Below are 13,386 nucleotides of genomic sequence, written 5' to 3'. Positions count from 1 at the left end.
TCCTGGAGGTCGCAGCAGAAAGAGCATCTTTGTGTGGGATGCCAGGCCAGGGCGAGGCCTGTGCGAGGGGGAGGCCTGGGGACAGCTGTGTGTGGGTCAGTGTGGCTGTGGAGACCTGGGGACCGCTGTGCGGGGGTCAGTGTGGGTGTGGAGGCCTGGGGACAGCTGTGCGGGGGTCAGTGTGGGTGTGGAGGCCTGGGGACAGCTGTGTGGGGGTCAGTGTGGGTGTGGAGGCCTGGGGACCGCTGTGTGGGGGTCAGTGTGGGTGTGGAGGCCGGCGGCCAGCGGGCGGTGCTGCGGCCTCTCAGGGCCGCGAGACCAGCGGGACCCAGGCGAGACTAGGGCCCTTGTGAGCCTGCGCCCACTGTGTTGAGGAAGCAGAGGCCTCTCAGGGCATCTAGGGCTGTGGGGAAGGTGGTCCCCGCTGGCCCTTGGTCTGTGGGCTTTCCATGGCCCCGGGCTAGGCACTGGAGGAAGGCATGGAAGCAACTGGAATCAGTGCCAGCTCTGGGCGTGGGACTAAGACGTGGCCCCTGTGTCCTTCTTATCCTGAAGTCTGATCATTTCCTCCTTCCAAGCTGCTTTCCAGCCTGGCCCACTTTCCCAGCGGCAGCTTTCAGATTTGCTGTCACCTGGGGTGGCTTCCCAGAGCCCCAGGCAAGGCAGGTCCTCTGCGGCCCTTAAACTTTTTGAGGTAACCACCTCAGTTGTACCTTTCACTGTGCCAGCCTGGAGCTCCTTGGAGTGGGCAGGGGCCCTAGGCCCCTCTGTCCCCACCCAGCACGGGGTGTGGGAGGAGGGACGGGCACCTGCCTCCAGTCCGGAGTGAACCCCAGGACTCTCTGGCCTCCACTCCCACAGTGACAACCAGGAACCCTTGTTGGCCTTGGGGTCCTGCTCCCCCGAACCTTTTGGACTAGGCCCTAGGACAAAGGAAAGGTGGCTTCACGGCCACAAGCGCGCCCTCGGCAGAGGTCCGGGAAGTTGTCGCCCCCCTCTGCCTCCTTGCTACTCCCGCGTGTCTGCACCCCGGCTGCCCAGGTGGGTCAGCTCCCGTGCTCGTGGCCCTGCAGGTGCTTCTGGCTCCGCAGTCCCGATCGTCCCCGTCCTGCTGATCTCAGTTTCACCCATGCCTTGAGGTGGGATTTAGGGGTTACCCTGACCGAGATGGACCCCTGCCTCCCAGGGCACGTGTGCAGGGGCAGTAAGAGCTGGGTGGCCTCTGGCCTGGGGTGTGGAGCCTGCTCTGCCCCCTGCTTCCCTGCCCTCCACGTCCAGCTCCAGCATCTGCCCCGGGCCGCCCTTCACTGCCACAGGCTACAGGGGCAGACCATCCACTCATTCAGCACGTGCTCCCGAACCGTTGTGTGGCCCAGTCACTGTGCTAGGCTTGGGGTCCAACACGTTCACCCCGTTAACAAACACTGACTGAGTGTCCACTGCGTGCTGGGCGTGGACCTAAAGTGATGCTGAATCAGACAGCATCCAGCTCTCATGGGGTTTACTTCTCATGGGGAAGCCAGGCCGGGAGAATGTAGAAAGGCACGAAGGAACGGAAAAGGATGGGGAGGTCTCTCCAGCTGTGACTTGTGAGGAGAGATCTGGCAAAGTGGGGCAGGAAGTCATGTGACTTTCTGAGGAAGAGCCATTCAGGTGCAAAGGCCCTGAGGCTGGCTGACTTCTTTCAGGTCCAGGAGAAGGTACAGTGGGCCCCCAGGAGGCTGTGAAGCATCACCTACTAACCCAGAAAGGGTAGTGGAAGGGGTGGGGCTCTATGGACAGAACCTGCCTGCCGGGAGAGGCAACGGCCTTAACAGAGGTTCCCTGGGACAGGCTGGGGGAGATCTTACTTTTCATTTTGGGTCCTAAAGCACCATTTGAACTTGTTTTAACCATGGGCATGTATTACTTTCAGACTTAATAAAACTAGTTTCTAAAAGAAAGTTTTGTCTTCAAGTGGCTGAAGCTACTCTTTCATATTTTTCACAAGGGAGTTTGTAAACAGCAAGATGTTTAAAACCAGATAGTTAAGTAACAAGGCGGGGCGAGGGGCAGCTCCTGCGCGGTTCCAGTCACATGGCAAGGGGAAGGAGGGGGGATGTGAAGAAGGGAGCCCCCAAGGAGGCAGGGCGGCCTTCTGGGGGGCCTTGGTGACATCCAGACACCCGGCCCTGCTGGTGATCTGGCTCTGTCCTCCCCAGCCCAGCTGTGAGTCGGCTGGCCTCTTCACTGAGCCCCGGACTGTTGTCCCCGGCGCCAGGCGTCTTGGTAAATGCAAACAGGTCCACGGGCAGGGACAGACCCTAGCTTCTCCCTCGGGTGCCCCGCCCCCCAGGGCTGTGGGCAGGTTGGTGAATTAGAACTGAAGTCAGTCCTCCTGCGCCTGAGTGGGCAGGGGCGGGGCTCGGCGTGGCCTCCGGGGCCGAAGAGAGGCGGGGCGGGTAGGGGGCGGGACCGGGGCGGGATCGGGACAGAAAAGAGGCGGGGCGGGCGGGGGTTCGCGACCCGGCCGGGCTGGGCCTGGGCGGGGTCAAGGCGGGGCGCCCCGGGCCCGCCCAGCTGGGGTCCGTACCGCCCGCCGAGTCCCGTGACGCTAGTCCGAGAGCGCGGGTCACGAGTGCCAGCGCGGCCGACGGCGGCGGCGGCGGCGGCGACATGACCTCGGAGCTGGACGTGCGCGCCCGGCTGCAGCGCGCCGGCCAGGAGCACCTCCTGCGCTTCTGCGCCGAGCTGGCGCCGGGGCCGCGTGCCGCGCTGCTGGCCCAACTGGAGCCCCTGGAGCCCGAGGCGCTGCGCGAGCACTGCCGGCGCGCGGCCGCCGCCTGCGCGCGCCCCACGGGCCCCGCGCCTGACCTGGCCGCGCGCCTGCGGCCCCTGCCTCCCGAGCGCGTAGGCAGCGCGAGCGAGGTCGCCCCCCAGACGCGGCGGCTCTGGGAGGAGGAAGGTAGGCGGGGCGGGGGTCCAAGCGGCGGGCGCCACCGGCCTCCGGAAGGCGGCCTCGCCCACAGAGCGGGGCGACAGGGGAGGGGGTACTTGGAGTTCAGTTTGCCTTCTTCGTGAAATCGACGCTCTCACACGCACCAGCTCGGGGCTGGGGTTTGGAGCCCCCGAACGCTGCCATGCTGGCAGCCGCCCCTAGGCCGCACTCCCTGGGGAGAGTGCTTTGTGCTGGGCACGCCTGGATGGCCAGCTGCCCAGCCCACGTATTGACAACAGGGGACCCCTTAGACACTTGCACACGCTCCTTTTCACAACAGCGCCGGCGCAGCTGCGCTCTTTGCCTCTTGGCCTGGAGGTGAGGCAGTCGCTCCTCCAGGGGAGCCTGCCCAAGGCCCCTGCTGGACAACTCCGGCCAGGCCCACCCGGTGTTTCCTCTGAAGGACCTAGATTGGGAATGAACCCAGGAGGATACCGTCAGTACCTCGGCGGGGTCGGGGCAAGGTTAGGTTTGGGTGAGGCCCAGGCCAAATCAGAATGTTATCTGGATAGTTCTGTTCTGCTGCTATCAGACGTCTCACCATCCCAGGCACAAGTTTGGTTTGCTCTAAAGTGAAAGGGTGGTTGTGTGACGGGTTCCAGGCATCCCCTCATGGCGCCCCATGCCCCCAGGTTTCCACCAGATCGCCCTGAACAAGGTGGCCGTGCTGCTGCTGGCTGGTGGGCAGGGCACTCGCCTGGGCGTGACCTACCCCAAGGGCATGTATCAGGTGGGGCTGCCCAGCCAGAAGACCCTGTATCAGCTGCAGGCAGAACGGATTCGGCGGGTGGAGCAGCTGGCTGGCGAGCGCTATGGGACCCGCTGCACCGTGCCCTGGTGTGCCCTCCTGCGTTACCTTGGCCCCAGAGTGATCCGCCCCGTGTAGCCCTAGTCGTGCTCCACACCAAGACTTGAACCCCAACCCCAGCACAGCCCCGGACAGAGCCCAGCACCCACCCGGGCGGAGGCCTGACCGCTGCCCTAAGGCTGCACCCTGATGGCAGCCCATCTACCGGAGGGGCCAGGCCCTCCGAAAGCCTGGCTCAGGCTTGCCTCCCCTTGCAGGTACATCATGACCAGTGAGTTCACTCTGGGGCCCACAGCCAAGTTCTTCAAGGAGCATGACTTCTTTCACTTGGACCCCAACAACGTGGTCATGTTTGAACAGCGCATGCTGCCTGCCGTGACCTTCGATGGGAGGGCCATCCTGGAGCAGAAGGACAAGGTTGCCATGGCGCCAGGTACACCCCATCCCGGAGGCAGGGAGGGTCCGCCTGGCCTGGAATGTGGAGCTAGCTAGGGGTCAGGAGGCCTGGGGCAGAGGCCAAAATACGCTGCCCAGAGGCCGCATGGTTCTGAGCCAGTGGCCTTCCGTCTCTGGGCCTTGATTCCCATCTGTCACGTGGAACAGCCACAGGGCTACTTGGATGGCGACAGAGAGCGGCCTCAGGCACAAGGTCCAGCCCCGGGGGGCCTCGCCTGCCTCTAGCGCGCCCTCAACTAGCTGGCCGAGGCCGGCAGGAGCCCTTCCAAGACCCTTTGCTTTCTCCCTCTGCAGATGGCAACGGGGGCCTGTACTGCGCGCTGGCGGACCACCAGGTCTTAGAGGACATGGAGCGGCGCGGAGTAGAGTTTGTGCACGTGTACTGTGTGGACAACATCCTGGTGCGACTGGCCGACCCGGTCTTCATCGGCTTCTGCGTGCTGCGGGGTGCCGACTGTGGAGCCAAGGTGAGCCTGCCGCCCCCTCGCGTCGCCCTCGCCTCTCTTTTCGGCCCGCCCTCCACGCCCCGCCCTCCTCCCAGCCCCGGGCCCCGCCCCTTCCTCCCCGCACGCTGGGCCCCGCCCTAGTCAGCCCTCCCCGCCCCGTCCGGTCGTGGCCGCAGGTGGTGGAAAAGGCGTCCCCCGAGGAGCCGGTGGGCGTGGTGTGCCAGGTAGACGGCGTCCCGCAGGTGGTGGAGTACAGCGAGATCAGCCCCGAGACGGCCCGCCTGCGTGCGCCCGGAGGGGGCCTGCTCTACAACGCGGGCAACATCTGCAACCACTTCTTCACGCGAGACTTCCTCCAGACGGTCACCAGGTGTGCCGGGCGGCCAGCTGGGCCACACGGACTGGGGGCAGACCTGAGCCGGGTGGGGCTGTGGGGTGCAGTACGGAAAGGGTCTTGCGCTCAAACAAGCTGGAGGCAGCAGAGCGCTCCAGTATCTGGTACAAGGAGGCTCTGTGGCCGAGTGGGCGTGGCCCTGCTCCGAGGTGGGGCGGTGGGGGCCGTTGCCCTCAGGCACCACGTACACCCCGTGGCTTGCCAGTCGCCACTGGGCTTGGGCAGGGATGTGGCCGATGGTGCCCAGATCTCAGGCCGGGGAGTATGAGGATGCCTGGCCCTCCAGAGATAGGGCTCAGCCCCCACCGCCCTGTGCCTGCTGTGTCCATCTGTGCACCTGCCCAGGCTGGCCGGGCATGGGGGAGGTGGGCTGGGGCTCCAAGATGTCCCGTCTGAACTGTGTCTTTCCTCCCCTTGGCCTCCTGTCCGCCAGGGAGTTCGAGCCCTTGCTGAAGCCACACGTGGCTGTGAAGAAGGTCCCCTACGTGGACGAGGAGGGGAATCCAGTAAAGCCACTCGAGCCCAACGGGATAAAGATGGAGAAGTTCGTGTTTGATGTGCTCCCGTTTGCCAAGTTAGTGGAGAAGTCATTCGTTTTTTCCTCCTTCCCTTCCCTGACTTGGTGGTGGTTCTGAGGCCCAGCCAGGCAGGGAAGTGGAGGCTGGGGGCTTCACAGTGGGAGTGCCCTTTCGCTGGGGGTCGCAGGCGGGTCTCAGGGCAAGAACGCCAGAGGAAGCAGCCCCTGAGGTGGGAGCATAGGGAGTGTCCGGGGCAGTTGGAGCCCTTGGGGTTGTGGACTTTGGGGGACACCCATGTTCTCTCCTGAGCCCTCCATCTGCCCCTGGCCGGGAGCTAGGAAGCTGTTTCCAGGCAAGGTTGCTGGGGACTCCCAGGGTATGTGGCCCTCACCCTGGGGTCCCAGGTTCTGGGGGTGGGGTTCGTGGGAAGGGGAGGGAAGGGAGGACTGAGGGCAGCTCCGGGATCTCAGAAACAAAGACTCCTGCGGTGCCTGCGGGGCCCTCCCCAGCCTGCTGCCTGCAGGCCAGACCCCCCACGTAGTCCTTGTCACCCGGCCTAGCCTTCACTTGCCCAGGACCAGGGCGTCTGGGCTGGGAGGTTGGTCCCCAGCTGTCGTCCCTGCCACCCCAGGAACTTCGTGGCCTTCCAAGTGCTGCGGGGGGAGGAGTTCTCCCCTCTAAAGAACGCTGACTCGGCTGAGAGAGACAATCCCTCCACGGCGCGGCGGGCCCTGCTCGCTCAGCACCACCGGTGGGCCCTGCAGGCGGGAGCCCACTTCCTGGACGCACACGGGGCCCGGCTCCCCGAGCAGCCCAGGTGAGCGTGGGCTGCAGGGTGCGACCCGAAGGACAGGATGTCAGGGTGTTGTGGCCCAAGCCCCAGCCCCAGGGCCCTGCTGGCTGTGCTGTGGTCTGAGCTGGGGTGGGCGCTTCTTCCCCAGCACCACACCGAAGGCAGGTGGCTGTGTGCCCAGCCCTCAAGCTCTGCTTAGAGCCGCAGGGGACATGGGGGTCACACCTTCCCTGCTCATCAGAAGCTCTGAAGCCAAGACCCAGGCGTGACATCCAGAAAGCGGCAGGCAGGTCATTTTTCAGGGTGCGGAAAGAATAAGACCTTAGGTGTCTCCTTCTGTGATTGTCAACGGCCGCCCCCTGAGTCTGGTTGCCCAGGCTCTGTGTGAGATGCCTGCGAGGGGCGAGGAGGGTTTTCCAGCCCAAGTCAGAGCCTGCTGCTTGGGTGGGGTCAGTGCCCGGGCCCAGCTGTCCGCGAGGAGGGCGGCGGGTGTGATGGACAGCCCGGCCGGGCGGGGACTGGGCCAGCCAGTGTGGTGGGTGGTGCAGGGGAGGGCCCTGGGGTATGCACCCCGAGCAGATGCTGACAAGTGCACCCCCCAGCCCACCCGGCAGTGGAGAGCCTCCGGCCATCTGCGAGATCTCGCCCTTGGTGTCATACTCCGGAGAGGTGAGAGCCGCCAGGCCCATCTGGGGCTCTTCTGGGGTCGGGCTTGTGTGGTCGGAGGACGGGGGCGAGGTGGGAGCTTGGTGGGAAGTCACAGCTCTACCTTAGTCGACTAGCGGGGTAAACGGCCCTTAGTTGCAGAGGACTTTCTGAGACGTGGGCTGCGGTGAGGTGTCGAGAGGCCTCGGGGGGTCAGGGAGGACCAGCCAGGTTCATCAGAGCCTGGGGTTTGGGCCAGTGGGAACCTCGCTGGGGCAGGAGACCTGGATCTCCTTTCTCTGGAGAGTTCTGGCCTGCACTGTAGGAGGGCTTGCCCTGACCTGAGGTCTCAGGACATCCAAGCCTTGTTCCTAGAAGCCTCTCTACCTGCCCCTCGCTGACTCCAGGCTGACTCACCCGGAGCCCAGGGGCTGGATACCTGGTCATCATGACCTGCTTGTTTCCAGGGACTGGAGGTGTACCTGCGAGGCCGGGAGTTCGGGTCCCCGCTCATCCTGGACGTGGAGACGGCCAGGACACTGCAGGCCTGACTCCTTCCTAGACCTGCCAGCCCCGGGGTCCCCGAGGCTGAGGAAGCAGCCCTGGCCTGGGCTCCAAAGAGGAAAGCAGGCTGCTCTGAGTTTCTGACTGCAGAACATGGACCACAGAAGTAAGCATGCTGGTTCACTCCACGAGGGTGGGAACTGTCCCACCACCCGGTCCCCTGGACCCAAGTGACCCCAGGCCTGCTGTGGGCTCACTCGGCCTCTCCGGCTTTGCTCCTGCTGTGGGGTCCGGACCACAGGCAGAGGGACTCAGGACCTTGCGCAGTGGGGCTCAGAGGAGGCTGATGGGGGGCCCGAGGGAGTGTGGCATCATCGGCTGAGAGCCGCACCGGCCTGTCTGAGCTGAGACCTGATGGGACAGGACGGGGCAGGACGGCATGGTGGCTCCCCGGCCCCAGGCAAAGCCGCACGGTGAGAAGCAGCAGCAACCGCCCCCACGCTTTTCTGCAGAGATGAGGACAGTGTCGTCCCCTCACAGGGTGACAGGTTTGAAGCGGCTGCCCCTCCCTCCCTGGCAGCTGAACCTGGGGGCCGCCGCCCAGCCCCCTTCCCCGCCCGGCTGAGACCAACAGCAGGTCGGGATGGCTCTCCGGAAGCTTGGCCTGCGCGCCTGGCACTGAGTTCTCTCGAGTTCCGCCCGAGGCCTCAGCCCCCAGGAACCAGTGGGACCGATGCCGATGCTGGGGGCTCCCGTGGTGGCTGATTAGTCTGCAGTTTAACCAGGAGGAGAGCGCCGTCCCCACCCAGCCTGCCGGTGGCTTCTGACGGATCCTGGAGCTCACGCTCCGCCCCTGCTCTCTGGGGCCGTGGCCCCCTTGCCGCACCCCCGCAGCGTGGCCGAGGCAGGGAGAAACCAGCTGGCTCTGGTCTCTTGCTCCTGGCGTGGCTGCTCTAGGTCCCAGTGCCCACTTTCCCACCTGGAGAGCAACACAGCGGCACCTGCCTCTTTCTGCTGATGTGAAGAGCATCATAAAATGCAGCCTGCTGCTCAGCCGAGGCCGCCTGCCCCCTTGCCCCTCCACAGTCCATGTGCAGCCACGCTTTCCCCCGGGAAGGATGCTGCCCGGCGGTGGGTTCAGAGGCGGTGATCCCTCTAGCGACTTGGAGTGGACGGTGGCTGCGTCCACACCTCCCGACCTGGGTGTGATGGTGGGGTCAGGGCCACGCCCAAGGCCCACAGGACGACTTTGCATCCATCCAGGCTCTGCCACGCTTTTCAAGCCTCAGAATCGAACCTTGTGCCTTAGTTTCCTTCTCCCCACTGCTCCACAGGCGAGCAGAGGGTCTGGGGCAGAGGAGGGTCGCCAAGGTGGAGGCCGAGGTTGAGGCTTCCGCCGCGGCCCAGGGGCTCCTGACTGCCACACCGGGACACCCGGCAACCCTTTTTCTACACAAGTAGAGTTAGTTGGGTAAACTGTTGAAGCAGCTCACTTTTGAAAAACCTTTTTATTTTTACATGAATTTTCACACATAGCACAGAGGGGTCCGGGGTACCCTGCACCAAGTTTCCTGAAATGTTTGCATCTTCCGTGATGCTAGGAGATTGTGACCAGGAGACCTTGCTTGTGCTGAGCCCTTTCTCACAGGTGAGGCTCCCTGTGCCCGCTTTGCACTCTGGGGCAGCACGGTCGGTGGGTCCCTTCGCCACAAGGGCCTCCCTCCTGCTCCCTTGAGGGCCACACACCCCCACCATCTCTAACCCAGACGGCTGCTACTGAAGCAATTGAGTTGAAAGACGGCAGACCCTCGATTTTCCACAGAATGTGGGGATTTCCAATAAACATGAGGTGCTGTGATGCAGCCCAGCCTGTTGACTGCAGTTTCTGACCAACACGTGTGGGAGCAGTACCGGCTGGTCCCAGGGCTGCGTCCATCCAGGGGCTGCAGCCTGCTGGGCCCTGTGGGAACAAGAGCCCACAGGTTGTGCTGACCCCGCTCTGGACTACCCAGGAATGTGCCCCATGCTCCGTCTAGCTCTTTCCCAGGGTCTCAGGGGAGCCCCAGGTGACCTAGTGGGTCTGGCACCCTGGGGGCGGGCCCAGAACATGCCCTTTGAAGCAGCTCCTGTGCCCTCAGGTTTGACAGCCTGTGACTCACTTTGCTGCACATGCATCCTCCAGATGCCACCGTTTCCCTGGTAACTCATTGTGCAGGGAGGGGTGCATGAGGACAACGCTGGTACTGCCAGTAGAGGTGTGTGTGGGAGAAGACCCGAAGAGACCCCAGGGATGACCCCTAGGAGGGAAGGGGCAGGAGGGGAGGAGGGTCTTCCTGGAGCGGGTTCAGACCAGCCTAGGTGCTGAGCAGTAGGTGCACATGCTGGGGAGCCCTCCTGAGGCCCAGAAATGTCACGGCTGAGAAGGCAGGAAGCAGTGGGCTCCCCACGGAGGGAGTGGGCAGCCAGGCCTGGAAAGCACCAGGGAGGGGCCCTGTGCTGAGCGAGGCCTGAATGGGGAGCTTGCTTGCCCCTCGGCCCCCACTCATCCCTGGACAGGATGAAGGTGACAGCCCAGCCAAGGAGACTTGTCACCTTGAACTCTGTTTCCTCCCATGGACTTTCCCACAAGTGAAACGTCCCCTTTTCCTCCGCAAAGTAACGGTCCTGTGCTTGCTTCTCTGCACTTGCCTGTGGTTATAGCCGTAGTTTGCACGTCCTGAATTCTAATTCCTCTGCTGTTCCCAGATAAACTCATTTTGCTGGTAAAATAACTAGCGGCTTTACTTGTAAAGTGGACATTACTGGTGTCCAGACGTGGGGTCTGAAGGAGGAGAAGCCTGGGCACTGACGGCCCCGCCGCCCCGTGCCCTTGGCCAGTCTACTCTGGTATTCAGGACCTCCTGGTTGAGCTCTCTGGCTTTATCTGGGATCTATCTGTTCTGTTTTTTGGCTTTTGGGGAAGGCTCTGTCCTTTCGCTGAATACTTGTTTGTTCTCCTTATTGGAAACGTGCTGGAATTTTCGTAACACTCCTTTGGCGTCACGTTATTTAGGGTTTTCTCTTTTGCTCTCGAGAAAACCTCTGAGAAACGCGATCCCAGTCATCTCAACGCCGTAAGTGTGGCCCCCCGTCAGGAACCTCAGCTGGTTTCATGTTTAAAAACTATGGTCCCTTAGCCAGAAATAATTCAGAACACTAGTGGCCATTGTGGGGAATTTTGGTTTTCCCCAAACTTGTTTGTCTCAGAATCAACTCAGAAAGCTATGGCTCTAAAACTAAACAGACTGAGTGGGATTTTTTGTTTTTTTCCAGCCTGTGGGATCTTAGTTCCTCAGCCCAGGGATTGAACCCGTGCCCCATGCAGTGGAAGCACAGAGCCCTAACCACTGGATTGCCAGGGGACTTCTGGGATGCTTATTTTAATTTGTACCTTGAGGTTTCCAAACATATCCAAGACTCTAAAATTGCCTCTTTACAAAATACCACTTCTAAACTAACGAATGGGGGCGAGCAAACACTTGAAAGAACACGAAATGCCTTCTGAGGCCTTTCCCCTCCCCTCCTTGTGGCCCCAGCCCCGCCTTCCCTTCACCCTCTGCCATCCTCACCTCCTCTGGGCCTCCCACCCCCTCCTCTTAACCCTCCTGCTGAAACTCCCCTTTTTCTCAAAACCTCTGCCCACTTCCCCCTCCCCTGAACTTTATTAAAGTTAAACCTTCTGGGGGTCCAAATGCTAAATCCCTAGTTTTTTATGTTCCCCGAACTAAGTGAAGTTGAATTGTTGGCCATCCATAGTCAAAGATTTTCTGAAACTGAGAAACCCATAGGTTTGCTGAAGAATTTAACATTAGTGATTCAAACTTGTCAACCTGGCTTCTCAGATATGTATCAATTAGTCCACAGGCTTATTAGTGAAGGTCAGGCCCCACAGTGAACGAAACCAAGTGGGAAACTGGGAGGGATTTGGAAAAACAGACCCTGACTGTTGACAGGCCTGAGGACTTGCTGGAGACCTTTACTGAACATTTCAAAAGCTTTTCCTAAGCTTGTTGATGGGAACAGAATTCAGGCTGGCAGGCAACGACCTGACAAACGTGTTCACAACTATTATAGTTGATTTCAGGTTGTCCTTAAAGAAAATTCTGGTCTTCCTCTGGAGACCGAATCTGTAACCAAGCAGGACACTATGGGGCCTTCCCAGAACAGCCCCTCCCTCCACCATGTCCTCCACCTGCCTCTTGTCTGTAGAAAACCTTTAGTCTCCCAGGCCTTCCCCGGGTTCCAAGAGTACATTTAAGCAGAGAAGTGAGAAAATGCAGAAGAAAGGAAAACAAGCAATACCAAAAAACAATAGTTTAGCCATTAAAGCCAAGGACCTTTAGTTCCTCCTCAAGGGCTACAGATAATATTCTGAGCCATGTTCTTGAGCTGTGTTGCAGGTACTGAAACCTCCACCAGGTGGAAGAAGCTAACTGTAGGCTGTCGCTCCAGCATGTAGACCCCAGACTGGTTGGGACCAGAAGGTCCCAATAACCTCACCACCAACCAATCAGAAGAATGTCCAAACTTTCCTCCTGGCGCAGTGGTTAAGAATCCGCCTGCTGATGCAGGGGACACAGGTTCGAGCCCTGGTCCGGGAAGATCCCACGTGCTGCGGAGCAACTAAGCCCGTGTGCTACAACTACTGAGCCCGTGTGCCACAACTACTGAGCCCACGTGCCTAGAGCCCATGCTCCGCAACAAAGATGAGCCACTGCAATGAGAATCCCAAGCACTGCATCAAAGAGTAGCCCCCGCTCGCCGCAACTAGAGGAAGACCGCACGCAGCAGTGAAGACCCAACGTGCCCAAAAATAAATAAATATTTTTTTAAAAATCAGTAAAGTTATTTAAAAAAATGTCCACGAGCTGATCACACACCCCACAACCCTCCTCCCTCACCCTGTCTTTAAAAACCTTTACCTGAAAGACTTAAGGGAGTTTGGGTCTTTTGAGCACTAGCTGCGTGGACTCCTTGCTTAGCACCTGCAATAAACGCTGCACTTTCCTTCATCACACACTGGTGTCAGGAGATTGGCTTTACTGTATGGACGATCACACTCAAGTTTGCTTTGGTAACACATCCACTCAGGTAGCCTTTAACTCTGTGTTCATTAACAGGCGTAACTGGGATCCTTCCCTTCTAGATAAAAGGACCAGGGTTGAACCGGAAACCACGTCCACTCCAGACTTAGCTAATTTAGCCACCAACTCATCTGCACTCTAGACTATTCAACTGAAAGGAAGTCCACACAAATCCTTAACCTTCAACTCCAGCAAATGAAGGTCCCTAAAAAAACCCCAAATCCTCCTAGGTCCTGCTATTATGGCAAAAAGCCAGGACTTTGGGAAAAAGATTGTCACAAGTGTAAGTGCTTCAAGTGCCTTCAGCCCTCTAACCAGCCTTTCCAATGCCCTCCTGACCACCACCAACGGGCCTCTGAGGAACCACAGGGGTTCTTCCCAACCCTCCCTCTTCATCAGCTCAGAAAAACAACTCTCCAGATTGGGAATGAATCTCTTCTGGCACCAGAGCCACACTCTCAGTTCAACTGCGGTAAAGCAGCCCCTGCCTCGGAGCACGAAAGTGATCCAAATAGTGGGGGTCTCTGATGAACCTCAAGAGGGTCCTGTCTCTGAACCTGTTCCTTTTCGTTTAGGCCCCTGAGAGATACCCACACTTCCCTCCTTAGTCTCTCCGCCCCTATTCATTTATTGGGCCAAGACGGCTCAGAAAATATGCTGGAATTTCTTTCTCCCAAAAGGGGAAATTTCACAGTAACAGTCAAAATAGCCAACCAGGTGAA

The 13,386-nt window shown here is 60.3% G+C and overlaps 1 protein-coding gene across 3 annotated transcripts; it reads left to right on the top strand.

Moving 5' to 3' along the window:
* The first annotated feature begins 2,598 nt into the window (after window positions 1–2,598).
* On the top strand, window positions 2,599–9,403 carry UAP1L1 (UDP-N-acetylglucosamine pyrophosphorylase 1 like 1). Of its 3 annotated transcripts, none has more exons than XM_081237290.1 (9): window positions 2,599–2,944; window positions 3,610–3,814; window positions 4,043–4,218; window positions 4,536–4,708; window positions 4,930–5,057; window positions 5,515–5,655; window positions 6,231–6,416; window positions 6,995–7,061; window positions 7,505–9,403. In XM_081237290.1, the coding sequence occupies exons 1-9, from the start codon at window positions 2,656–2,658 to the stop codon at window positions 7,586–7,588; spliced, it is 1,449 nt and encodes a 482-aa protein (XP_081093416.1). In that variant the 5' UTR covers window positions 2,599–2,655; the 3' UTR covers window positions 7,589–9,403. The 3 variants fall into 3 exon arrangements, with proteins under 3 accessions (XP_081093416.1, XP_081093417.1, XP_081093415.1); XM_081237291.1 differs by having other exon boundaries at window positions 2,600–2,944; window positions 4,864–5,057; window positions 7,413–9,403; XM_081237289.1 differs by having other exon boundaries at window positions 2,601–2,944; window positions 4,864–5,057.
* Window positions 9,404–13,386: the final 3,983 nt, after the last annotated feature.

This window comes from Mesoplodon bidens, assembly GCF_964165515.1.
Source record: "Mesoplodon bidens genome assembly, chromosome: 6".
NCBI classification, from domain to species: Eukaryota; Metazoa; Chordata; class Mammalia; order Artiodactyla; family Ziphiidae; genus Mesoplodon; species Mesoplodon bidens.
Note: the sequence above shows the minus strand (reverse complement) of the source record. Positions and strands in the feature narration are given on the sequence as shown.

Coding starts and splice junctions, on each gene's coding strand:
- UAP1L1 (XM_081237291.1), top strand. CDS start 2,656: ATGACCTCGGAGCTGGACGTGCGCGCCCGGCTGCAGCGCGCCGGCCAG. Junction 2,945..3,609: donor GCGGCTCTGGGAGGAGGAAG/GTAGGCGGGGCG, acceptor CCATGCCCCCAG/GTTTCCACCAGATCGCCCTG. Junction 6,417..6,994: donor CGGCTCCCCGAGCAGCCCAG/GTGAGCGTGGGC, acceptor TGCACCCCCCAG/CCCACCCGGCAGTGGAGAGC.